Source organism: Podarcis filfolensis (assembly GCF_964270895.1).
Source record: "Podarcis filfolensis genome assembly, chromosome: 4".
Taxonomy (NCBI): Eukaryota; Metazoa; Chordata; class Lepidosauria; order Squamata; family Lacertidae; genus Podarcis; species Podarcis filfolensis.
In genome coordinates, this window is record NC_139607.1 from 31,816,157 (window position 1) to 31,843,583 (window position 27,427).

At 43.5% G+C, this 27,427-nt stretch overlaps 1 protein-coding gene across 2 annotated transcripts in view; it reads left to right on the forward strand.

Annotated features, from left to right (window-relative positions):
• The window catches only part of CNGA3 (cyclic nucleotide gated channel subunit alpha 3), a 36,207-nt gene extending 20,712 nt beyond the window's left edge, over window positions 1-15,495 (forward strand). Inside the window, exons 2-9 of one of the 2 annotated variants that reach the window (XM_083610669.1) lie at window positions 610-744; window positions 1,690-1,809; window positions 3,847-4,017; window positions 6,583-6,636; window positions 8,769-8,903; window positions 11,066-11,173; window positions 12,182-12,288; window positions 13,620-15,495. In XM_083610669.1, coding sequence (XP_083466795.1) covers window positions 641-744; window positions 1,690-1,809; window positions 3,847-4,017; window positions 6,583-6,636; window positions 8,769-8,903; window positions 11,066-11,173; window positions 12,182-12,288; window positions 13,620-15,022 — 2,202 coding nt within the window. In that variant the 5' untranslated portion in view covers window positions 610-640 and the 3' untranslated portion in view covers window positions 15,023-15,495. The remainder of the gene's footprint in view (window positions 1-609; window positions 745-1,689; window positions 1,810-3,846; window positions 4,018-6,582; window positions 6,637-8,768; window positions 8,904-11,065; window positions 11,174-12,181; window positions 12,289-13,619) is intronic. The other variant, XM_083610670.1, reaches the window with a different exon arrangement.
• The last annotated feature ends 11,932 nt before the right edge of the window (window positions 15,496-27,427 follow it).

The window sequence follows — 27,427 nt, forward strand, 5'->3', positions numbered from 1 at the left end:
AAAAGTCTAGGAGCCCTACCTTCTTTTGCACCTGGCCACCCAAATTTTTGTTGTTGCTACTATTAAATGGTTGGAAGTAATAAGCCTTTTGAATCACTCAGAGATCTACCTTCTGTCCTCCTTGATGCCACCTTTATTCACTTGTGTTGAACATTCTAGGGGTAGCCAGTGTGTTGAGCCCCAGATGTGGATTACAGATGTGGATTATAGCTCCCATCATCCCTGATTGTTGGCTGGGGCTGTGGTCCAGCAACACCAGAAGATGCAGTCCAACAACATCTGGAGGATCCCAGGTCGTTTGCCTGTTTTCTGTGCGATAGGTCTATTGAAGAGCCAATAACTAGGTGAATGATAAAAAGAAACATGCATGGATATGTAATGGTATGATTAATGTCACTTCTAGTTTGCTGAGACGGCTGTCTTAAATGTTAGGGAGCAAAGTCCCTTTGAACTTTGGGAATGACTTCTGAGCAAAACAATGCCACAATTTCTCTGCATAAGTTCCCCTTCTCCTTTTGGTCTTTTTATTCTGTTGATTTTTTAAAAAAAGAACTTTAAAGTCTCTTCTCTGTAATGCAGGATTCACAGTGCATTCTTTGTGTATTTCAGGTACGGTTTGGAGGCTGATATGTAAAGCAAAATGGCTAAAGTTGATACCTATCACTCCTGTCCTGCGATCCATAGGCTGTCTCTGAAGACTATCAACGATGACCCTGATGATAAGCTTGAAAATGGGTTTACCAGGTAAACTTGGTTCTGTAATTCAACATAGCCTGACTCCCAAATAAAGCACAACCTGAAACCCAAACATTATGGGAATATAGTTCACAAGGGTTTCCAACATGGTGCCTATGGGCACAATAATGCCCTTGAAGCCATTGCCTGCTGCTCAGAAAAACTCTGAGTCCCCTCCCCCACTCCCTGCCCACTTGGTCATGAGAAGATGTCTCCTGGTATTCATTTGCTCTCTGCACACCCCACCACAGCCTCACTGTGCCTGGGCCCAGAAATGGCTACGTCAGATCATAAATACAAATGCCAGCCCACTAATTTACCTCGTCATGCACTCCTGTGCAGGTCTACCCAGAAATAAGGCCCATTTAAATCCATAGGATGCCTTCTACCCCATCTAAGTAAATGTCGAACTGTAGCCTTAACAGTGCAATCCTAACCATGGCTGATCAGAAGTATTGGATTCAATGGGATTGACTCCCAGATAAGTGGGTTCAGGTTTGCATTCTGAGCCATATAATGGATTTCCTCCTCTACCCTCATCTCAGAATGGATTTTAGTATCTGTTGATTTTTTTTAGCATGTGGGCTTTGATTCTGACTGGATTTCTACAGTCCCCCCACCCCCACCCCCGGCTCACCTATTGTTTTCTGCCTTGACCATCTAGGATGGGTCTGGCAGAAAATCTAATAGATGCGAAGACAATGCATCTGTCAGTAAGTTCCGTCTGGCAAAATTCTTGTGGACATCAAGCGATGCGGAACTGAGGCGGAAGATTATTAATGTGCTGCGTTTTTCATAACGTCACCCGTGACAGTAATAGCACTTGTGACTTTGGAAGGAATGCATGTTCCTCCACGGTTGTTGCCTAATTGGGAGAGCTGGAGGAATAGCAAGTGCACGTCAAATGGGGGCTAAATGTGTTGTTCTTTCGGGTTTTACTCTTTGATTCTCAAGGACCCGCTCGCTGTGTGAGGAGGACACGTCTCCCGAATTGCACAGAGTCATTTCCATGGAGACGGGCGGCCTGCCTGAATCTCGAAGAAGCTCGTTCTCAGGCAGCGGAGCGATGGCTAGGTAAGCTACGTTTGGGAGATGGCATGGCAGTGACCTTGCAAGAGGTTAATGGGATCTCGCACTGGAAGCAAAGGGGCGGGGCGGGGCTGGCCAGCGAAAATGCCTAAGAAAGAAATTTTTCGTTCATATCAAACTACTATAGAAGAAATGGACGATAAATTGATCACCATCTGAACTATTAGGATCATAGGAGCCAACTCCTAGGGACCAATGGGTCGTTGCCCCCCTCCTAAAATATTTGAGTGGGCCAGGCCACCCCAGAGTTGAGGGGCATTGCCATTCAAATGGTGTGTGTGCACTGCGTCATATGATTGACTGTGCTTAGTTTTCCCTCCCAATATTTTATTCAAGTTGGCACCCCTGATTAGTATTGGGGGCGAGCTGCACTGGGCGATTAAGGTGGTATTCGAAGCATGTTCTTTTTAGTTCCTTGAGAGAATGTAAAATTGAGAGTGAAATCTTGGTGAAACCTTTTTCGGTTTTCTATCAGAAGTCACATTTTGTATTTGGCATAACTCCCACTTCAACAGTTTTCATGGGAGGTGGTGGGGAACCACAATCTTCTGAAAGGCCACCATGGGGCTTGTCTCAGCACCAGCTAAAATGAGGCTGTGTGGAGCAGCACTAAGTCCTTGCAAAATGTTACGTTCTCTTCAATGTTTTGTTGATTGTGCGTCTGACGTGTGGGAAAGCATCCAGCTTTGAAAATATTGGCACAAAAATGCTGGGTCCGTTCCCTTTAATTGCCACAGGGGGTTTCTTTCTCCAGAATATATTTTGGACAAAAGCAACATGTTCACCGTGCAACTTTGACAAAGAATTGTTACTTATCATGTAAGCGGTTTTAGGTTATGTGAAGAAGAGTGTTTTGTTATTGTTGTTGGAGAAACCCATGTTAGCAAAAATAGCTTTGTCTCTGCATTAGTAGTGGGGAGAACACAGAGTGTGAAAGCTTTCCATTGGCTTCCTTTGGACTTAATCCGTCCTATGAATACTTCAATAGCGCAAGGTTCAGCTACACCTTTACATTATGGGACCAGCCCTACTTTTAGCCAGAGTGGGGAGGCCACCTTGGGCAGATGTTTTGGAGTGTCATGAAATGGTAGCAAATGCTATTCATTATCTTTGTTGCCTAGAAAAGGAGAAATCATGTAGGATTTTCTGGCTGCAGTGCCATAATAACTTGAATATCCCTGGTTAGATGTGATTATACATATATCCGCCTGTGCACATATGTGTAATATTTACTTCAGATGTTGAAATGTAAAGATTGAAGTGTAGACATCCACCTCATCAAATGGAAATACATCAAAATGGAAGGAGTGAGGTGTTGGTGCTGACCTTTCAAGCCCTAAACGGCCTCGGCCCAGTATACCTGAAAGAGCGTCTCCACTCCTATCTCTCAGCCCAGACACTGAGGTCCTCCTCTGAGGGTCTTCTGCTGGTTCCCTTACTGCAAGAAGAGAACTTGCAGGGAATCAGGCAGAGGGCCTTCCCTGTTTTGGGAAGTTTTTAATGTTTGATGTTTTACTATGTTTTAATATATGCTGCAAGCTTCCCAGAGTGGCTGGGGAAACCCAGCCAGATGGGAGGGGTATACAGTGGTACCTCAGGTTACATACGCTTCAGGTTACATACGCTTCAGGTTAAAGACTCCGCTAACCCAGAAATAGTGCTACAGGATAAGAACAGAAATCGGGCTCTGGCGGCACGGCAGCAGCAGGAGGCCGCATTAGCTAAAGTGGTGCTTCAGGTTAAGAACAGTTTCAGGTTAAGTACGGAGCTCCAGAACGAATTAAGTACTTAACCTGAGGTACCACTGTATAATAATAATAATAATAATAATAATAATAATAATAATAATAATAAAGGGTTCTGCAAGCACCATGTGTTTAGTTTGTGAAAGTTTCAAACAGACCTTTGATGACACAATTACAAGGGAATGCTAACCTTAGGAAACCTTCTGAAGTACGTGTACAGTTGTTCACTTTCCCCTGGTCAGTTCGTACTGCCTAGCTGTTCCCTCCATCCTTTCAGGTTATCGTGGTTCATCTTATCACTGCGATCCTGGGCCAGGAGGAACTTACATCATGAAGACCAAAGGCCAGATTCCTTTCTTGAGCGAATCCGAGGGCCAGAACTCAAAGACATTCCCAGTAGAGACAGCAACACCCAGCTGAACTACGATGAGGCAGATGGATTGAAAAAGTAAGAGGATACAGCTTCTGTGGGATGATATTTGCTTGGAACATTGTGTTTACAGAGGAAGAATGATCCTGCCTGTGGCAGAGGGATACTTAGTGCAAGTGCTTTTCTCCTAGGAAAAAAGGTGTCAGTACTCACCATGCAAGGGAGGATTCTCGGACTCTGCCAGAGCATTGTGCCTCCTTTCCTAAGCTGGGAAGAAGCTTCTTGGACTTTGGGAAGGAGCTACGAGGCTCTGATTTCGGGGAAAAAAGCATTGCTTAGTGCAGCACTGATAGGTACTGAATATTGTATGGGGAAACTTTGGCCCTCCAAACGTTTTTAGGTTCCCACTCCCATCATCCCTGACCACCGGCCATGCTAGCTGGGGCTGATGGGAGTTGGAGTTCAGCATCCTCTGGAGGACCAGAGCTTCCTCGGCCCTGCTGTAGACAATCCTAAAAATTAATTGGAAGTCTCGCCATTAGCTTTAATGCGATGTGACTTGCACCTGTCATGTATAAGGGCTACAAGTCTATATCAATAGTTTTCGGTGAATGTACCCATTCAGTCATACTCCTGATCATGTAGATTTATGGCTGGATCCTTTCTATGACTTCCGCTCCAGGCTTCCAGACTGAACTTGGTTGCCCATTTTGAAATATGGATGGTTTGCAATGCATGGCAATGCATTACTCAATCTTCCATATTTTACACCAGGGCTGAGGAACCTGTGACCGTGCAGATGCAACTCCCATAATCTCTGCCCTTTGACCCTGCTGGCTGTGATTGATTGGACTTGCAGTTCACCAGTATCTGAAGGACCACAGGTTCCCCAGTCCTGTTTGATGCCAAATGAAACCAAACTTCTGCAGTGAGAATAACAATGCAGATGAAATGGATTTGCAGAGATAAATCAATTTTGCCTCTTCGGCAAAAATGACCATACGCCCAAGATTCATTTCTCCCCCGACCCCCCAAAAAGCTCACACTGTTGGGCAGGAAACAATGCGTGGAAAGTGAGAAAGGAAGGGCATAGAGGCTGGGATCTGACCATTGGTAGAATTGAGGGAGGAGAGAATGGAAGCTGGTGGGGAGAAAATGAGGACGGGACACAGCACAGGAAGCTACATTGTCCCAAGTCAGACCATTGGTTCATCTTGTTGGTATTGTCTGCACTGACTGACAGCAGCAGCTGTTTAGAGTTTCCCAACCCTACCAGGAGATGACAGCAAGTGAACCTGAGACTTTCTGGGTGCATATAATGTGCACTACCAACCCATGCAAACCATCCTTCTCCAGCAGCCTTGTCCATTGACATTGGAACCTTGCCCGGGGCTCTGTGGTGTCTCAGCTTTCCCCAAATATTGCTTATTTAGGTTTTCAACTTTTTCTCGCCCCTTGGACTATCCAATCAGAAACGAGCCCTTAGAATGCTGCATTGTGTGGCACAGGAACACAGAGTCTGTGACCCTCCCCATGCTCTTGGCTTCTATCTCCCATCAGCCCCACCTAGTATGGTCCATTGTGAGGAATGATGGGAGTTGTAGTCCAACAGCATCTGGAAGGTCACATTCTGTTTGTCAGGTCCCTGAGCTTGTAGAATGTCTACACCTGATTCAGTCAAGGAGATATTTCTAAACGTTTGCTCTGTGTGTTGACAGTATTTAACCATTTTAAGTAGTAGCCCCTGGACGATTAAAAGAGGGCATAGAATATTAGAACTGTAGAGTTGGAAGGGACCACGAGGGCTGTCCAGTCAAGGCCCTGCAATGCAGGAATCTTTTGCCCAGCTTGGGGTTCAAACTCACAACCCTGAGATTATGAGTCTCGTGCTCTACCAACCAAGCTGTGATACCCCAGTAATCTGTGTTCTGTGTATCTAGCAATATCTGCTGTTGATTACAAGGTTTCAGAGACCAATCTGGGCGCTCCTTAACTGCAGGCTTCGTATGTTCACTTCAGTTTAGAATTGTGAGTCTCCACCTATCACAGGCAGGGAATCAAAAGCTTGCATCACTGATGCAACCGCGATGTCCCTCCCTCCCCCAAATGATAAGTGTTGAACCTGGGCTCTCCAATAGATAACATTCCCCTTCCTTCAAAGTTCCAGATTTGCAGCGTTCCAGCCATGTCTCTGCTCTGCCGTGGTGTTTGCAGCAGCAGTAAATATGCCTGTTTTCTGCCAAGCCAGTCTTGGCACTGCTGCTGTGAGGATGACTGGAACGGCTTGAGGAACACTTAAGAGTCGCAGCCAAACGGGTGCTATAAATAGCCGGATCCTCCACCATCGAGCATTAGGACGCCTGAGACCAGGCTAAAGTGCTTCAGGCACCAGGCATGGCCACAAACGTGTGTGAGCTGCACGTGAACATGGGTGCCCGGTGCCCTGGATAGTTACGCAAAGGAGCTTAGTGCTGCGGTCAAAGTTGACCTCCTTAATCTTGTCAGAATCTGGGAAGGCCTAACAGTGCAATGAATAATGGAGGTAAGGATAGTTGCACACAGTGACCAATGTATTAAATGCTGCTTTCTGCATTGCTCTTTTATTCACCCATGCATTTACTTGTTAATTTTAACTCACTGTAGTCAATGGGCTCTGGCCAGATTTAACATCAACTATTCCAACAACACCAATGAAGAGTAAGTACGTAGATGATCTGTGCCTTACCTAGTCCCTCCCCACTGCTGCAAAACATGCTCCTCACAACTGTAGATCAATTGTCCTCCCACCCCCCCTTTCTAAGCCCTATTTCAGCTGCCATGCTTTTGTGGAAAATCTCTTCCTTGTAGATGATAATCTATCCCTTTCCTTCTGGTTAGTGATGCTGCTAATTGGGAATTTACACACCGTAGTATTTAGGGGGGGACCCCTTGCCCTTGTATTTATAGCCTTACTTTGAATTGTAGCCTCCTGGCTGATTTTGTGGAGCTTTCCCCATGTAAATTCATAGATAAAATCTGTCCATTCTTTTAACTGGGCTGTGTTTTGTCATAACACTGGACTCACACCACATTTAAGCAAACTGGCTGACGTGTGAGCTGTGAATTTGGTGTCACACTCCTCATTTCACTCATTTCTTAGTTGTGTGGGAAAACAAGCCACTTGGCTTGGTATTATATCCAAACCTTGGCTCATAATTTGTTTCTCTCCAAACAAACCATGATCTGGAGCCAAGGTTTCACCCTTGGCTTCCCGATCATGGATTGTTTGGGAGAAGCAAACCATCAGTACTTGTTTGGATGTAATGGACGCCAAGTCAGCTGCTCTGTAGTTTGTTTCACCAGACAACTTAGAGAAGGAACAAAGTGGGAGCGCATGAGCTGTGTGTATCAGTGTGCAACTCATGCTCAGGCTAACTTGCTAAACTACGGTTCTATCAGGAATGTGGCTCCTCTCTGCTGTGTGGGTCTCTGAGCAGCTTCCCCCCTCTTACATAGCACCTGCATTGGTCAAACAAACCATAGTGCTGTTTGTCATGTCATCTGAACCCAGACCACAGTTTGTTTCAAACAAAAGCGCAAGAGACAAGCCAGAAAAACATCAAGGACAAACCATAGTTTATTTATGGCTTACCGCTCAAGCATTGTTTGAAACCAACAATAGCCTTGGTTTGGACAACATGACAAGCAATCCTGTGTCTTGGTTGAGCTGCATGGGGCAGACAATGAACCCACCTGGCAGTGGAAAGGTACTTCCATGGGTAAGCCTGTTTTAAAACAAACTGTGGCTTATTGTGATGTTTGTGCCAGGCCTAAGTCTCTCTTTCACCATCTCTCTCATGTTTAATATTGTGTCTTTTAGTTTGAGTAATCCAGGATGCTTTAAGGCAGACTGGATTTTCCTGGCTTTTCTCCTCAATCACATACAAAATAGCCTTGTAAAAGGTAAAAGTAATGTTTACTCGCTCAGAATACGTGTTGCAGAGTAACAGATGGTATATCAGCTACAAAGTCCAGCTTAAAAGGGAGTCTGATCATGGAGCTCGGATTTAGCAGATGTCACCGAAGAGAGGAAGAGAATGTGCCCAGGCAGGGAGGAGAATATATGGCTACACCTTCCCCCTGTCAGGGCACAGCAGGCGGGTCTCTCACAGAGTCCTCTCTAGCAAACTTACAGGAAGACTCTGTGAGCTTCAGCTCCTATCATGTGCCTATCTAGCGAAACATGAAATGTTGGTTTGACTGCATGTTAAATATCCCACGTATGGCTTCATAATTGTCAGAGAAGTAGATTGGGCAGGGAACAATCCACAAGCACTATTCATTTCAGCTGGGCAGGCATTCTTGGTTTAATGATAGGAGTCTTACAGCCGCTCTCAAGAAATAAACAGCACCACGTACTATCTAGGTAATGGTGCAGAGGGACAACTTGACACAAACTCTCTATAGAGATTTCTTATACTTCATCAGACTTTATTTCCCTACCCTACCCCAAAGAAAGGTGTCAGAATGATTCCTTAGCACACCAGCCCAATAGATAAATTCTGGGCTGTTGTGTGAAAGACTTATTGCTGGCAAATGTATAAAGTGTGTACTAAGCTCTTTCAAAACCAGCCACATTTTGTGTGTGTGTGTGTGTTGTTGTGTTTCTGATATTCACCAACTCTTGTGATGTGCCCAATATTTTGTATTAAGCCACTCAAGTAGCCATTTGGGTAAACTTTAGACTGGCCTCCTCTAGTCTTCCTGAACCTGCTCCCTGCTTGCTAGCTCTCCAGCTCCTGATGAGCCAACCACGTTTTGCTAAGTCTGTTGCACACTGTGTTATGCAGAAAGAAGGAAGAAAAGAAAGATGTTAAGGAGGAGAAAAAGGAGGAAAAGAAAGAGGAGAAAAAGGAGGAAAAGAAAGAGGAGAAAAAGGATGACAAAAAAGATGATAAAAAGGATGATAAAAAGAAGGAAGAAGAGTAAGTATAAATTAGGAGGACTGCATCTTTACAACACACTTCCTGCTCTGTACAGAATTGAATGGTATAATCAACTAACTGCTCCTGAGTCGTTTAGCTCTTGAGTGATTGTCGTGTCGAAACCTACAATCGGCTTTGGCTCTGGAATATTCAAACGGCGCATTCTAGAATGCTGCAGCCACTCAGGGACCTTCCGCAACTTACAGAGAATTAGGGCCACCTCTCCCAGAACGTTGCGCAAACATGGGATAACTCTGGCACCTACGCAGAAACATTGCAGCCATTATTTGGTGCTGAGAGCTCCTTTTACAGGTGACAGCAGCATGATGTGAGCTGGTCCCCTGTGCATTTTCCGCACCATGTTGCCTTCCTGTATAAAGGCTTGCAGCTCTGAGTGTTAGGGCAAAACTCCTGTGACTGACCCCATCCACATGGCCACAGACCTTTTTAAACAGAAAGTAACAGCACTGTTGTAAGATGAATTCACAAAAAAATGTAAACATATGTAAACCTATAAAGGATATGCAAGTCAGGCTTGGCAAAGCCTGTGTTTTCTGGTTGTCCCCTTAGAGCAGTTTAAGAAAGTGTTGACCCCACTTTTCCTCCTCTCCCCACTTGCTGGTTCCTTGGCACATTGGTCAGTTAGGACAGCAAAACAAGTTGTGTGGGCGAGAGAGGAATGTATTGCAGCAGTCTTTGGTAGGCTGCTGCACTCCAAATGAATTGGACTACAACTCCCATCCTCCCCTGCCGGGAGGGTACCAAGTTGGCAAAGGTTGTACTACAGGAAGGAAGCTCCTGCTAACCCCACCCTTTGAATTTCTTGCACACAACTGGCCACAGTGGCCGGAGGATTTGGCACATTCAGGTTTGATAGCTGAAGCTTCCAATACTAAGGTCATGTTTACTGCTAGCGTGAACAGATGGGACGCCATTGATATAGCCACTAAACCTATGTGCACTTCTATGAAGCGCAAGGCTGTGCATGCATTCTTGGAGATAAATGGATCCCACTGACTTCAACAAGACTGCCTTGGAAGGAAATGTGCCTAGCATGGCAGCCTTGCAGTTCAATCCTACGCAGCTTTACTCAGACATGGCCGTGGGATTTGCGCTTTGGGTCACTACCTAAGCTTGTGCCCACCGATGAGGATCAACTTTCTTGCAACACCATGTCGAGGAAGGTTGGAAAGAAATAGAATGCTCAAAAGGCAAAGTAGATAATTGATTCCAAGAAGTGTGTTGCAAAGATTGCATCTCAATTACGCTACTGATGTGAGAAAACGAAGCAACAATAGTGGTAGTTGTGTACTTTGCGTGCTGTAGACTTGTAGTAATAGTACCTGCTGCCGTACTGTGATAGTAGTGATTGTGCAGGTCGTGAAAGCTGGTTAAAAACAAGATGTCTAGTTTCTGCATTTACTGTACTGGCAAGGTTGTAAATGTAATGCTGATAGTTTGGTGAGCAAAGTCTTTCACATCTGTATGGGCCATCTGTTTGATACCCTGTTCAGTTCAAGCCTTAAGATGCTGTGAATGAAGCATCCTCAATTTAACCACAGGATGAGACCACTTTAGCTGACATGTCCTCTTTTGGGGGTCCTCCATGACCACCCAGGGAGAAATTTTGCATTTTAAAGCAAATGTCCTGGATTTGGGGTTAAAATAAAAATAATAATAACTTGTGCATGGGGTGGCCCGGGATCCGGCATGGGCGACTCAGGCTCAGCAGTGGAGCTGTCAGGCGATTACCCTGGAAAAAACTCAACAACTTTTTGTGTCCGGATTTTGTACCTCTTGAAATATGGCGACCCTAAGATAAACTCGCTGATTCCAATTTATGAATGTATACGTGGGTGCCATGTTGGGCCATACCAGATGGGCCAATGCTGGCTATAATGTATTTCTTTACGAAATTGCAGCCTTCAGCGTACTGGAAGTGGGATCTCTCTGGGACATGAGATGTGTCTGTGATCAATGGAATTTCATGTGCTCACACCTGCATATTCTTATTGCTATTATTTCATTTATTAAATTATATACCACCCCCTCATCGCAAGATCTCAGGGCGGTTCACAGATAAAATACAAGTTAGAACAACAAGTAAAGCATTAAAACAAAAACAACAAAACAATAACCCCCCGCTTTCCCCTTCTTTTCAGGAAGAAGAAAGAGGTCTTTGTGATGGACCCTTCAAGCGATCTGTACTATAGGTGGTTGACCATCATTGCAACACCCGTATTCTATAACTGGTGTTTGATAGTGTGTAGGTGAGGATTATTCGTTAGTGGGTACTTCTGTTGTCATTGCCTGTTTTGGTCCTTTGTCTTTACTACTGCACACGTTAGATCTTCTAAAAAAACACAGCAAATATTTGTATCTGACTGCAACGTTGGTTGATTTTCCTTTTCCTGCTCTCGTCCTGGTGTTTGGTTTTTCCCCCATTATCATTTTTATAGTGCTTATTTATTTATTTATTGGCGTTCTTTCTTCTGAGACAGTTGCGCAGATCGAAATGGTAGCAGTTTTTAAATCTGCTGACTATATTTGAAATCATATGCCTACTGTATCTAGCTTGCTTTGAATGTCACTGTAGCTCATTTCCGCCTCTTTTCCTCTCAATTTAATGCAAGATGCTACAACCTTGTTTTGCTTAATATAACCTTTCAGGCTAATTTTAAATATATTCATGTTTTATTAATATTTTCCCTCTTTTTTTGCGTGCTATTCACTTTCAACTCGCTCTGAAATTTGGAATGCCGGCCTAGTTATCTCTTACTCATTAGATCCAGCTGTCTATCTATCTATCTATCTATCTATCTATTCAAGTGGTTTATATTAGCCCTACAATTCTATACTTTCATCTATACGCAGCTCTTTCTGAAGCAGGAACTGCCGCCCTCCCCACCCCATCCTCATCTCATTTGCAGCAATCTCTTGCCACTTGTAACAACCTGTCACCGCCATCTGGTGGGCTGAGTAGACCTGCAGTTCACAGATCATGAATTATATTTTGAATAGGCTGCGCCCTTGCACAGCTTTTCTTGGATTATTTGCTCAGTGCAGTTCCGCTAAATTGATTTCTGCTCTCCACTTTCCTTACCAGTATCAGGAAGATAAGCACAGGGAGAATTACAACCTCAGAGAATATATGGGAGATGAAAGCAGGCAATGTTTCAACGTAAAGTTGAACGTGTGGTTTGCTCTCCCCCAGTGCAACCTGCCTTGAACCGGTTGTTAGCTCTAAGCAAATCTTCCATTCCTTTCTGTTTGTTTAGAGCCTGTTTTGATGAGCTTCAACTGGAACACATTACACTTTGGCTGATCTTGGACTATTCCTCTGATGTCATCTATATCCTGGACACATTTGTCAGGTACAGAACAGGTGAGTTGTTTGAGCAGTTTCCAACCATGGAATCACACCACGAATGGCAGCAGATTCTGTCTGTCTGCGTGAATCCGGACTCAGTTAAATTAGGGGGGTGGGATTCATGCTGGCTTTGGCTCAGTTATGTTCCCAGATCTGCTTCTTGTTTATTTTTGCCATCTTGGGCCAATCAAGAACCCTTGCTTTGCTTTTACTGCTCAAATGAAGCCTAGGTGTGAGCAGAAAGGACTTGAGCATCCTGCTGCAGCAGCCCCCCATGCACTCTCAAAACCTGCTCTGTACAGCTGAGGGACCCTTCAGATTTTGGGGGTGCAAAGGAAGGCGAGAGAAGGAGAGAAAGGTGAAGTTCTGTTGGGTGAGCAGAAATCTGCTCATGCAATGTTGGATTCTGCCCACTGATGTTAAGATGAGCACTATATAAGATGAGTAATGTCATGTCTGGGATGCAGATGGCGCTGTGGGTTAAACCACAGAGCCTAGGGCTTGCTGATCAGAAGGTTGGCGGTTCGAATCTCCGCGACGGGGTGAGGTCCCGTTGCTCGGTCCCTGCTCCTGCCAACCTAGCAGTTCGAAAGCACGTCAAAGTGCAAGTAGATAAATAGGTACCGCTCCGGCGGGAAGGTAAATGGTGTTTCCATGCGCTGCTCTGGTTCGCCAGAAGCGGCTTAGTCATGCTGGCCACATGACCCGGAAGCTGTACGCCGGCTCCCTTGGCCAATAAAGGGAGATGAGCGCCGCAACCCCAGAGTCGGCCACGATTGGACCTAATGGTCAGGGGTCCCTTTACCTTACCTATATATGATGAGTAATGCCATGTCTTACCATTTTTGTGTTTACCACCCTGGGCTCTTTGGAGAAGGAGAGCAGGATAGAAATTTAATAAATGAAATGAGTGTGGCAATGCCTGGTTGTACCTCAGAAGTTGAACAGAATCTGTTCCGGAAGTCTGTTCGACTTCCAAAACGTTCGACTTCCAAAGCGCGGCTTCTGATTGGCTGCAGGAAGCTCCTGCAGCCAATCGGACGCCACGGAAGCCCCGTCGGACGTTCTGCTTCCAAAAGAACATTCAAAAACTGGAACATTCACTTCCAGTTTTCGATTGTTCGGGAGCTGGAATGTTCGACTCCCAAGGCGTTCAGGAGCCGAGGTACAACTGTATTTTATTTATTTCAATAAATATTGGTGGCAAAACAATATTTTGCTATAGATGGTCACAAAACCGTTAAAATACTGAAAATAAATATATTTGAAAACGCGTGAGCAGCTTTCTGGGGTAGACAGTTCTGCTTAAGCAATCTCTTGCCTTCTCTGTCCTTTTGCTTTTTCAGGTTTCCTGGAACAAGGACTACTAGTACGCGATGAAAAAAAGTTAAGACTGAATTATCAATCTACTACGCAGTTCAAGCTGGACTTGCTCTCTCTTGTCCCAACAGACCTGGGCTATTTTAAATTTGGGGTTAACTATCCTGAGCTGCGCTTTAATCGGCTGCTGAGAATTGCTAGGCTATTTGAGTTTTTTGACCGTACAGAAACGAGAACAAACTACCCAAACATGTTTCGAATTGGGAACCTTGTCTTGTACATTCTTATCATTATCCACTGGAATGCATGCATATTTTTTGCTATTTCCAAGCAGATTGGATTTGGAACAGACACCTGGGTCTATCCCAATATATCTCATCCAGAACATGGACGTCTGTCCAGGAAATACATTTACAGTTTATATTGGTCAACATTGACATTGACAACCATTGGCGAGACTCCACCTCCTGTGAAAGATGTAGAGTATCTGTTTGTGGTCATGGACTTCCTGGTTGGTGTGCTCATCTTTGCTACCATTGTCGGTAACGTAGGCTCAATGATCTCTAACATGAATGCCTCTAGGGCAGAGTTCCAGGCGAAGGTTGATTCTATCAAACAGTACTTGCAGTTCCGAAAAGTCACCAAAGACTTGGAAAACAGGGTTATTAAATGGTTTGATTACCTGTGGACCAACAAGAAAACGGTGGAAGAGAAAGAAGTTCTGAAGTACCTCCCTGACAAACTGAAGGCTGAAATTGCCATCAACGTCCACTTAGACACACTAAGGAAGGTACGCATCTTCCAAGACTGTGAAGCTGGACTCCTTATTGAGCTGGTGTTGAAGCTAAGACCCACGGTCTTCAGTCCTGGAGATTATATCTGCAAGAAAGGGGATATCGGAAGGGACATGTATATTATTAAAGAAGGGAAGCTGGCTGTCGTGGCTGATGATGGTGTGACCCAGTTTGTGGTCCTAAGTGATGGCAGCTACTTTGGAGAAATCAGCATCTTAAATATCAAAGGCAGCAAATCTGGCAACAGAAGGACAGCCAACATCAGAAGTATAGGCTATTCTGACCTGTTCTGCTTATCTAAAGATGACCTGATGGAAGCTCTCACTGAGTACCCTGATGCCAAAAAGGCACTAGAAGAAAAAGGACGGCAGATTTTGATGAAAGACAATTTGATTGATGAGGAAGCAGCTAAAGCAGGAGCGGATCCCAAAGACCTGGAGGAGAAAATAGAAAAGCTGGAAGCTGCCCTAGACATTCTCCAGACCAGGTTTGCTAGACTCCACGGAGAGTACACTGCGTCTCAAGCCAAAGTCAAGCAGAGACTTGTAAAAGTGGAGACAAAAGTGAAGAAGTATGGAAGTGGTACGCTGTCAGGTGACGAGGGTGAAAAACCACAGGAAGAGAAAAAGAATTAAGTGGGCACTTTGATCATCTTCATTCAGCTCAGAATATTGCATCAGAGAAGAGATATGCACATGAAAATATGTAAACAAGGCTATTTTTATATGGACCCAAATCAATGGCATTTGTAGCATTTTTAACTGAAGCAATTGTCATGTAAATAGGAAATTCTTATGTTTTATGATATTTTTAGAAACAGTTCTTCACTTCCTTTTCGTTGTTGTTCATTTTGTATTGGTTACGGGTTTCTTATGAGTCATGATCAGACCTCCTTGATGCCAGAGTGTGTGCATGTCTGACTGCATTTGTGATTGATACCTTTCACTATGTATTTGGCACCAAGGAGGTCTTCTGTAAACTAATAACTTAGTGGACTGATCAAACAGATGCATACATATAAATAAGAACGCTACTTGCACCATTTCTGCTTTGAAATCATAGCAGCCTCCCGGTGAATATAATTTATCCACTTTCACTAAATTTATTCTACTCATTTTGAAAACACTAGAACCATCTATATAGTACTTGCTGAATGTGGCATGTGTGAATGAGCTACTTTTATACTTATTTGTCACAAATCTCTATATAGTTCTACTTATGATATTATTTGGTTGTTGGAAGGGCCTGGCGGAGTTCTAATTTCTCTCCCTCAGAGAATTACAGATAGGCAAAATTGGAGCAGTAAGTAGGGTTGCTGTGGAAGTGCCCTCTGGACTTTTGTTCAGGCGTATAACATTCATTCCAGAACTGAGCTGAAAAGAAACCAGTTTCTCAGTTTTGCAGCAGAAACTGGCTGTGCACAGTGCTGATTGGCTGGTGCCTGTAACATCATGAATCCATAACCCCCTCCCCCTGTGGTTGTTTTTTGTTTGGTTTAAAAAGGCAGTGAATGAAATTTTAATTGCACAAAGTGACCCTTTGAATAATAAGGCAGATAGATAGTCTTGAAGCATGGGGAAAGGGGACAAGACTGCACTACCAATGACCACCACTTTCTGGGAATGTATAGAAATGAGAACAACCATGCTGCGTTATTCTGATGCTCATCCCATATTCCAGGTACTCTTTCTCTGTTCATTGCCCCTAAATTTACTATTCACTCTGGTTTTTAACAAAATGCAGGATTTTTTCAGCTTTTCTGCACTGCTGACAGTCCTCTGTAGTTTCCTTGTCGTTTTTCTACTGTGCAACAGAAGTCAGCAAGTAATACAATATTTGCAAGCCTTTACTGACAGGCAGCGCTATAAGACAACTCAGCCATGTGAAATGAGTTCCCCCACATTCTTCTTTTTCTCTCTCTCTCCTCCATATTGATGCCATTCCTTACACCCCTTTCTACGCTAATACATAACAATGAAGCTGTTAAGCAGAGGAATGGTGATTTCCTCTCGTCTTGCCCTATTGCCTGTCAATTTCACAGCCATTGCATAAAAGTGTTTTCATTTTCTTCAGGCATGTCCTTTTACTGCTTCTAGGGGAAAGTTTTGTTTCCAGTAACCTGTAACAGGCTGTGAACTGTAAAAAAAGAAAAGAAAGAAAGTTAGAATGTGATGTAATTTATAAATTCATTTCTCATAATTAAAAGTGCAGCATGCATATTTAGTCAGAAGTATGTTCCAGTGGGTGGTATTCAACTAAGTTTTCCTCAGAGTAGACCTGCTGGAATTAATGCAGCAAAAAAATTATTCAGAGTAGAGCCATTGAAATTAATGGCTGAATCTACTCTGAATAAATTTTTTGCTTGATACTGCGCCCCCCCACACCTATGAGTTGGATCCAATCTAAGTTAGTCGCACACAGTGCTATTTTTCTATAAAAATTGCTGCCGGAACTCACCATGAATACTGCCCTTGTTCTCTTATAATGGCAATGGCACCCACCTGAGAAGGGGTGGAACTGAGTTCCAGTGAGTGCTGGCTGGAAAAAAAAGCCCTGGTTGCACATAGGTCCCATTGAACTCAATGTGAAAACTTAAACATGACTAATTTAATTGCCATTGATTCAGTGCGACCCAACTGCAGTGAATCCAGGACTAGAACCCAACTCTCAGTGTCTAACATGATGTCCTCCTTAATACAATGGTACCTTGGGTTACATACGCTTCAGGTTACATACGCTTCAGGTTACAGACTCCGCTAACCCCGAAATAGTGCTTCAGGTTAAGAACTTTGCTTCAAGATGAGAACAGAAATCGTGCTCCGGCGGCGTGGTGGCAGCAGGAGGCCCCATTAGCTAAAGTGGTGCTTCAGGTTAAGAACAGTTTCAGGTTAAGAATGGACCTCCGGAACGAATTAAGTACTTAACCCGAGGTACCACTGTACAGTTGTTTAGAACTGCAGCCTAAGTTTGCTTGATGGTCTGAGACGCAGCAAATGTAACTGCTTGAATTGTACCTCAAAGTTATGCATGGTACTGCCTCATGATGTGGAAAACATCAGAAGGAATGCTGGGTTGCTTTGATGATGCTGCCTTGGCAGCCCCAAAGCGCTACTGAGGTGAAACATAACGCAATCAAGAGGACCTGAGGTGACTTAAGGCAAAGGAATCACTTGCTTTAGTTGCCCACCTATGACAGAGGCCAGGAATCTGTGTCCTGTCAGGTGTTGTGGGACATCAGCCCCAGCCAGAATATGTAAACAATAATACAAAATATGAAGTTATTAAAATGCATAAAATGTACAACTCATCCAAGTAGCCAACAATTAAATTCAAGCCATGATTCTTAAGATGCTATCCGACTAAGGCATACTCAGAAAGGATCTACTGATTTCAGCTGGTCTACTCCGAGTAGGACTTAATGCTGGCTGTCACCCTTGTCATTTAGTGTATGTATGCTTGCATTTGCTGACAGAACTGCATGGATGTTGTAGAAATTTTGAATTCAAACATGTCTATGATCCATAGTCAATACAGGGCAACCACCACATGGAGGAGGCTTGAAATAACACCTGTGTGATGACACACACACACACCCGTCCTGATTTTGCAGTTGTGTAAAATCGTATAACCACCTTTTTTATTTGCAATGCCTACTCTGGCAGATTCCCCACAGTGAAATTGAGACATGCAGTACAATCCTATATATGTGTCCACTGAGTTCTGTTGGATTTACTCCCAGGTGAGTGACAGTAGTATTGCAGTCGCAGTATGTGATGATTTAAGTGTGAAACCTCTCCATATGTTACAGCCACTGTGTGGGACACTTATTCATATATGGGCAAAGTCATTGGTAACATATATGGCTGGTCCAAAGAGGTCATCAGTGAAGAATGTTGTGGAAGGCCTCTGTCCCCTCATTGTATAACCAACAGTCCATCTTTAATGCTTCCTTTTCATGATCCAAGCTCTTTAAACCATCTGCAGTTTGAAGAAAATTGGACATTCCCACCACCTCCCGGTTTTGGTGCATCAGATTGGCTTTTCTTCCAAAATCCCTTGACAATTTTTTCTTAAATGTATGACATTGACAAATAAACCATCAGTTCAGAACCCAGCAGCTCTGGTTCCCTTATTTGGCTCTTTAGAACCAACATATAACGAGCAGAAAAATCTGATTTTTAAATCTTCCGAGAAAGAGAGCTAAGGCATAATCTGGAGAATATTCACTGTTGATCCTCATGAATCCCAATGGGACTCTCAATAATCCAGGACAACTCAGAATCCTGCGTCCATTTATGAACTCAGAAAGAATGGCTCAGGAACACGCAGGCTAAGAAGTCTTTTGGATATTACACTGAACCCTGAAGCTAAGTGGCAACTCAAGAAAAAATGCTACATAGGGGAGAAAATGAGGGGGCAGGATACGGCGGCAGCTCTCAAATCATTCACATTTTCCCTTGCAAAACCAAGACTGAATCTGCCAGCTATGCTCGATTAGTTTGCCTTGCTTCTTGGCAATTCTCTTTGTGGTCCATTAGGCTGGAATATAGGATTCTACTTAGCAGGCTTTCAGCTACTGAGACCACATCAGCCAGCTTTTCCGATCTTATTAGGAATCCAAATAGACACAGTGCACCGCTGTGAACAGCCTCTCCTACTTGTACTAGCAAGTCTACATTGGCATATTCCAAAGCAGTGCAGCAATTTGCTTTTTCTTCATAGCCTATCAGATGTTTTTGACACTGACAATGAGAGGCAGATGGCAAGGCTTCTGAATTAAAACTCGCCCCCTTTAATATCCCTGTGCTGCTGAAACATTGGACGCATTATGGCAGAGTTCCCCAAACTTGGGTCTTCAGCTGTTTTTGGACTACAACTCCCATCATCCTTAGCTAGCAGGACCAGTGGTCAGGGATGATGGGAATTGTGGTCCAAAAACACGAAAAGTTTGGGAAACACTGGTGCAGATGGAATGAAGTGCATATGTGTCATTTGTCATGCACAAGGGTCATTGCTGAGTTTTCATCACTGGCACAGGGGCTATGCTGCAGGAGTTATAGTATATATACCGTATTTTTTGCACCACAACATTCACTTTTTTCCCCCTAGAAAGTAAGGGGAAATGTCTGTGCGTGTTATGGAGCGAAAGCCTGCGGGTGGCGGGGGGGATCTGCTGCAGTCGTGAGCAGAGGATCCATGGTTCCCCTTCCTTCCCTCCTCCGTGGTTACAAAGCATGGATCCACATGGATCCTCAGGATTTTTGCATTGGGCTACTCCAAACTCACTGTCAGATCACATGTCTGTGGCCACAGCATGAACCACAAAAATCATATATCCACTATTTTGTTTAGAATATTTTTTTTCTTGTTTTCCTCCTCTAAAAACTACGTGCGTGTTATGGTCTGGTGCGTGTTATAGAGCGAAAAATATGGTAAGCAGGTGACTCAGCACTCATGTGGGGTTACCTTCTCGGCCCCCGCACGCATAAGCGAAAAGTGCATAACTGGGGAGCACCCTCTAAAAAGCCTCTAACCCCTCTCTGCTCTCTCACCAATCCAGTTCAGAAATACTATAAAAAACCCACAACTAAAATGGAAGCTCTGGGGCTGGTGGGAGCGTGGAGGATGTGCAGGGAAGCAGCTGCTGTGCTACCCTGTGGCTGAGCAGGCTCAACAAGCCCTGCTGCACCTCCCGTCTCTTTCGACATCCTCTTTGCACTCCGGGGAGGGTCTCCTCCATGAGCCACAAGGACTCTGCAGCTCTCTCCTGTGATTTCCAGCTTGGAAAGATTTATATCTTATATGCAGTCACGCATAAGTGGGGAAGGATGCATACACACACACACACAGAATCAAATTGCAGCATTAAATTAAATTTTGGACATGTTCAATACTGAATAACAAAAACTGTGTGGGTTGTACCATGTCACGTAAAACTACCTCTCTCTCTCTCTTCCCCTTGCAACTGCCCCAGACTGACTCCCAAGCACCCTGTTGGATGCAAACCAACATCTTTGCATTGTGGTTCCTTATTATTGCCTAATTCTCTTATCATACATAACTTCTTATCTGCCCTGAGCAAGTGCAATAGAAACAACTACATGTCGCTTACCTGTTTCCTCCGACACTCCTTCCTCCATGGTGAATATTAGACTGGAAGCTACTCAGGAAAAGGGACCTCTCTGGAAAATGCTTTGCATGTTGATGGTGCCATGTGCAATTAATAAACTAACAGCATAATACAATAATAGCAACAATAATGTGGACGCCATTCTACAGTTGTTTAAATGATGCGTAATGACTCTTTGTATTTTAAAAATCATTTTATTATTCTGCCTTTAGCATTCTGCTGTTCTTTGATTTTGTTTTCATGTATCACTAGCTGCCTTGAGCTCAGTTGCACTTGCAGAAGGATCACATAACTCGGACCATTTACACAACTGCCTCCGAGTGCCCTCTCCCATTTTGTGGAGTCTGCTTGGCTCCCTGGTGTACCCTGGACCTCAATGTGCTTGAATGCAAGTGGAGAAAAACTTCAGAGGAAGTTGGTGCATGCTCATAATCAAGGCTACTCAGTGGCAGCGAAGGTGGAAAAGGAGGCATCATCTGCTGCCGTCATTGCATCCTCATTGGTATCTAAAGCACCACCATATGCAGTGTGATGATAGTGGAAAAAAATTAGGGGAAATACTGTAGGTGCTTCAAATTTATATCCATTGTTTGGCTTCACGGGTCGCCAGTGTGGTGCCATTGGGCTTGCAGAGGTCTTCACTGCCATCTACAGGGTCCTCTCCCTCTGCTGAAAGAAGTCATCTGTGATAGTCAATAGCAGGTACGGGGAACCTTTTCGCCTGAGGGAGGCATTTCCTTCTAGGGCCAAACGCCAGCAGTTGGTGTGAGCAGAGGCAAAAGTGGGCGGAGCAATGCATGCAAATGTTATGTTTGTCCAGTAGGCTAGTTTCTACATGTATGAACACGTCCATGTCTAGCCTCCACCTGGATCAGTAAGAGGCATGATCAGAGTTCAAGAACACATCCCACAAGGGTGCAAAGTGGGACAAATGAGAGTTGTGGTGTGGGGAGATAAAGTTAAAGAGGTCTTTAGGTCTGAGGTTCCCAGCCTCTGGCCAACAGATAGGTTTGCCATATTTCAAGCAGCAGAAATCTGGACACAAACAAATTGTTGACCTTTTTTCTTTTTGAAATTTGCTTTTCTGTTTAATCATATCATCGATGCATACTGTGTTACAGTCAAACACAAGGTAATCAGAAAAAACAACAACTTAAATATAACACATAGGTAAAAGAGTAATAATCTTAATATAACTTATTCCTCCACTCTTATATACCTTGACTTTAACTCCCCTTCCACTCTTTCCCTGGTTTCCTATCTGATATCTTTTCAAACTGTGTTTTCTTACTAAATTGTTTTCATTACCATACCCTGAGTTTTTTCAGTTTCTCACACTTATTTTCTTGTTATATTTTTTCCATATAATCTATATATAATGTCCAGTCTTCTCTTAGTTTCTTATCATCTTTATTTCTTAATCTGTTTGTCATGCTGGCAAGTTCTATATAATCTAATATTTTAAGGTGCCATTCTTCTTGTGATGGTATTGCATCTGTTCTCTACTTTTGTGTTACCAGAGTCTGGCCCCTGTGGTCACATCCATCCATAATGTAGAGTGATTTTTTGATATTTCTATTGTTATTATTCAAAGAAGGAAAAGCTTCTGGGTTTTTAGGAAATGTTCTTTTAAACATTTTCTTAAGTTCGTTATAAACCATCACCCAGAATTCTTTTATTATTCTGCAAGACCACCATGAATGATAAAATAAACATTTTGGAGTCAATGTTATTGTTGACCTTTTAAAAGAAAATTCCCAAAGTTTCAGAGCATTATTATTATTATTTTAGAAAAATTCCAAAGTTGTTGAGGAAATGAGTTTTCCAAACGTGTTTTTTGGTTATGTTGACAAAAATCCAGGACAAACTGTTGCTTTTCAGAAATCCACCCCTTGCCCCACAGATGTCACTTCCACTATTGAAATCCAGGTAATGTCCGGGAAAATCATGATTTATGGCAACCCTACCATAGAGCAGGTTGTGTGCTGTGCCCAGTTTCTCTGGTTTGCAAATGTGCCCACTGGTCTAAAAAGGTTGGCACTCTGTTTGACATGGTCTGACTGTGCTGATGCCAACAAAATGGTTTCTGTTCACAAGGCATTTGACTTCCCTCCTCTGAGTGAAAAGACTCTAGTGTTTATAGAAACTGTAGCATTGTCCTGCAATAAATATTTACTCAGCTTAAGGTGTCCATTCGTGGGAAAAACCAAACTAATAAAGCTACCATCCACGGTGATTCCCACCTTTGAAAAGAAGGCTTTCGTTTTTTGCTTCCTTAACAACGCAGATTAGGAACTCGATCTCATCAACAAACCCTTGATTGTTGGCGTCGCACTTCGATACGTCTTGAGATTTAAGAACACCCTTGGAGTACATTCAAAGGCTTCTTCCACACTCCCGGCAACAGAAAACCGCAAAAGGCTAAATATGATCCGCTGTGGAAAGGAGAAAAAGCAGCCAGAAAAGAATTAAATCCAAGCACTTGTCTGGTTTTGTATATAAAATTTCAACCTTCTCTTCCACAATGGTTGAAAGGCGTGAGTTCAAAGATGGAGAGAAATTGCAGCTAGCTTTGTTTTGCAATGCCAAGGAGGAGATCCTGTTAAACAGGAAGCTTAGGATCTTGGAGTCCATGAAGAAGCAGGCAGAAACCTCCTTCACTCTTGATCAAAGAATATTGTACAACAGATTCAGCCTCAAGCTCAGGAGGTCAGAAGCGGCTCATGCCAAGCTGCACGGCAACAGACACCTTGCCAAACAGCTTTCCCAGAGCCTCTTTCCAAATCTGCATACGGTTGTGACGGATGGTAGCAAAAAGGCGGTGAGAGTTATATTGCAGAATGAGGAGGCCTCCCGGACTGTTTCAGCTCCGTGCAGAATCCAGACTCATCTGGCTGCGGTCTCAGTTGCCAAGAATCAGAGCTGCCAAGACTTGCAAGGTAAGGAAGCAGAGATTAAGGATCCACAGAGCTACCTTGGAGCTATTAAGGAAATTGATGCACAAAGAGGATATCGCAGGAAGGATGTATCAGCTGCTAAAAAGGTTTCCATTTGCAAAAGGCAAACTGACTTAAGTGAGCCTATCGGCATTCTTGGATACAAAAGGCCCTTCACTGCCTATCATCAGAAACATGACAGGCTGTCCGATGTGAATTACAGATATCAAGGGATTTCGGAGAGAACTTATTCACAGCTACAGCATCCACAAGCTGAGGCTACAGATCCTAACATGTCTTTGTGCCCTGAAGGACTTGTAAATAAAGGACTGAAGGAAGGCTTTCTGGAGCAAAAAAAAAGTAGCAAGGGGGAAAGAAATAAAAAATGGAGACCTAACTCTAGGAATCTTTTCTTAGGGTTGGACAACACACCACAGGGAAGATACTCCAGCATGGGAAATCACGTGATGGTAGACAATCATGGCAGTTTTAATAACAAAGTCAAGCTTTTTGTCCAGAAGATCGCAGCTTTAAAAAAGGAGGCAGACTCTACTTTACAAGATTATTATTCTGAGCGACTGGTAGAAAATTTAGGGAGTCAGGTAAAACAGGATTTTCTATGGGATACTCAACAGGAGCAGGCAAAATGGAATCCAGTAGGTCCGGAAACCAATCACCGAAGCATTACAATAAAGAATTTGGACAGGGATTTTATGAGAAAGGAAAGTCCTTTAGAAATTCTGATATGGGAATATTATAATGAGATTATTACTAAAGAGAACCTCATTGAAAGAAAGTGGTTGAACAATAATCCTTATCAACTGATCGCAAACTAAGGTTTGGAGTTTCCAATAATCTTTCACACACACCCTACAGTATTTAGCCCATATTTCAAGAGAAAATATGCGCTGGTAACTGTTGCTTAAAACCAGAAAGAGCCTTACCTGAAGAGATAGGATTTACTTAATATTTCTAATTACATGCACTCCCAAAACTTGCATTAAGTGCTCAGTGATCTACAGTTACTCTGTTAGGCCCAACATATCTTTTGACAGTTTGTCAAGGAGAAATAAATTTCAATCCCAGTGTAGATTGAAAAAACGAGCAAACATATGCATATGAAGATCTGCTTAAGTAGGGTAATTTAATTGAAGAAAATACTTCAGTTGGGACTGGAGACCTACAAGCAACTTACAAATGGACAAAAATGTCAAGTCCTGATAATAAAATTGTTCCTAATAATCATCAACATGTTTACCGTCTGAGTAATTTATTAAATGTATTAGGGTAAAGGCATCAGATTTGTTTGTGCATCAGGATTTCCTTTCTCTCCTCCCCTTGATAAGACCCCCAAGCCCCACTCAAGAGTTAGCAGACCATATAGAACAGGTATCTGCAAGGGACAGAGGGAGGGGAAGTCCTATTGTACAAGCAGAACTCCACTCATCCAATACAGTGATACCTCAGGTTACAGACGCTTCAGGTTACAGACTCCGCTAACCCAGAAATAGTACCTCAGGTTAAGAGCTTTGCTTCAGGATGAGAAAAGAAATTGTGCTCCGGTGGCGCGGTGGCAGCAGGAGGCCCCATTAGCTAAAGTGGTGCTTCAGGTTAAGAACAGTTTCAGGTTAAGAACGGACCTCCGGAACGAATGAAGTACTTAACCCGAGGTACCACTGTACTGGATATGACCCAGTTCTTCCACCAAAGGAGAGGAACTTTGGCACATAGGCCAGAATCTCTCTTCCAATGTGCCACTTTACTAACCTTATACCGCCATGAAACTCTGCCTTCTTCCAGATTCCCTTCTGCCTCTTTTCCATAAAACTGAACTCAGTGTCTGTTGTTTTCTTTCCAAACTCAGCTAGATTATATTGTGGAGGGATGACATGGCTCAACTCGTCACCTTTCAGAATCCACCTGGCAGAATCCAGGGCTCTTTTCCTGCTGCCACTGAGGTTGTTGCTATTTGTTGTATTAACGGTTGTGTCAGCTGCCATTAACGCAGTAGCATCAGGGAGAATGATAAGTCTTCCTTCTGGCCTTGACTTACACAGGTGGAAGCATCAAGGACTCCAATCCCAATTAATCCTTGTATTGGTTGTCTTCACCCTCGTTTATGGTAGAGCAACGTGCTAAAATGTGTAACAATCCTCTCCGGAGCCACCTGAGTGGAAACTGCTCCCTCTTAAAAGGACAGGTTCTTGGGTATGGGAATTAAACAGACCAAAATCCTTGATATGTATAGGTATTCTAAGAAAGAAAATCTAATAGAATTGGCTGCCCTAGATCCATTCTTTTATCGAGTCACAATGTTGTCTAGAGAAATTGGATTTGCAACCTGGAATTCTACACAGAAAGCTCCCCACAGAAGGGAATCTCTCTGCTCCACTGTAAGTGTTCATGTGAAGTTGCCTTACAACCAGGGATGGAGAACCTGCATCCCATCAGCCAAAAGTGGCCTGCCAGGCCTTTTTGGGACACGCCATGGACTTCATTTGTGAACTCAAGTGAATGACAGGTGGGAAGCCTTGCCTGACTTGTCAAATCTAACCCTCGGAGCCAAAAAGGTTCTGCACCCCTGCCTTACATCAGATCAGGATACAGTACAAGACACAGCATGAGTCATAGAATTGTAGAGTTGGGACACCAAGAGTCATCTAGTCTAACCCTTCCCCCCAGTTTCAACTATCTTATAATTGGCACAGTTAGAAAGGCCACTGCTGGGTAATATCTGGCTGGTGCTGATTTGGAACAGAGTCTCCTCAGTAGCAGCTCCCTTCTTACGGAATGCTCTCCCTGATGAGCTACTTTTATCTCCCTCATTAATTACACCTGGACAGAACTTTACAAAATCCATGTCTTCCCAGGTGTTTTATGGCTAAAATATATTGGTCAAGGTTGCCAGGGACTTGTTTAGCTGTGAGAATACAAGATTGTTTTAAATTTGTTTTTTTAAAGTTCCTTTCTCTTTGCTACTTTGCTGCCCTGGACTCCTTTGGTGAAAGGCCAGGACAGAAATTTAACGAACAGAAAGTAATGTTTATATATAGTATTACAAATGACCATTTACTGTACACAGTCCTAGATAAAAAGCACAGTCCGCTATCTCTCATCAGTGCTACTAATACACAGTATTGTATTCTTTAAAAAGGAGACACAGAAGTACAGTGGTACCTTGGTAGTTGAATGGCCTGGCTCCTGAAAAAATCGGCTCCCTAATGCCGCAAATCCAGAAGTGAGTGTTCCGGTTTGTGAACGTTTTTCGGAAGCCGAACATCCAACATGGCTTCCAATTGTGTGCAGGAAGCTTCTGCAGCCAACTGGAAGCTGTGCCTTGGTTTTCGAACCATTTTGAGAGTCGAACAGACTCCCGGAACGGATTAAGTCCGAGAACCAAGGTACCACTGTACAGGTAAACAGACTAGGTGCTCATGTTACAGAAACTATTACCATACACAAGAGACCCACAACAAAATGTTGCAGTGTATCCTCCCTCCTAACAGGAGTGTTGCTCTCCAGAGCTTTGTGGTATTGGAAGGCGGCCTAGTGTAAGAACTTAAAAACCAATTAAATGTAGAAGGTGACTTCAACTACAACCCTCAACATGCATAATTACAACACAGCGTTAGTCATGCTGAACAAATGGGACTCGCTTCTGAGTTGGCCTGCATAACAGCACTGTTAAGAGGAAATAGATCAATACAACACCTAGTGCCTTCTTAGGAGCCCCCGGAAAAGCACATCATTTATCTATTAACATAGGAAATTGTATCAGCCATCAGAATTTCATCCCTTCAGGTGCCTATTTTAAAACTGCCCGTTAATTGAGGCATATACAAATAACCACAGAAATTATATGCTTAGCTCCTCCCACCCCCTGCTCTCACCTATGAGATGAGTAAAAAGCCCCACTAATGTCAAGACACATTTGAGAGTGGTAAAGGCCGTCAGTTTCAAGTGAATTGTTAAGG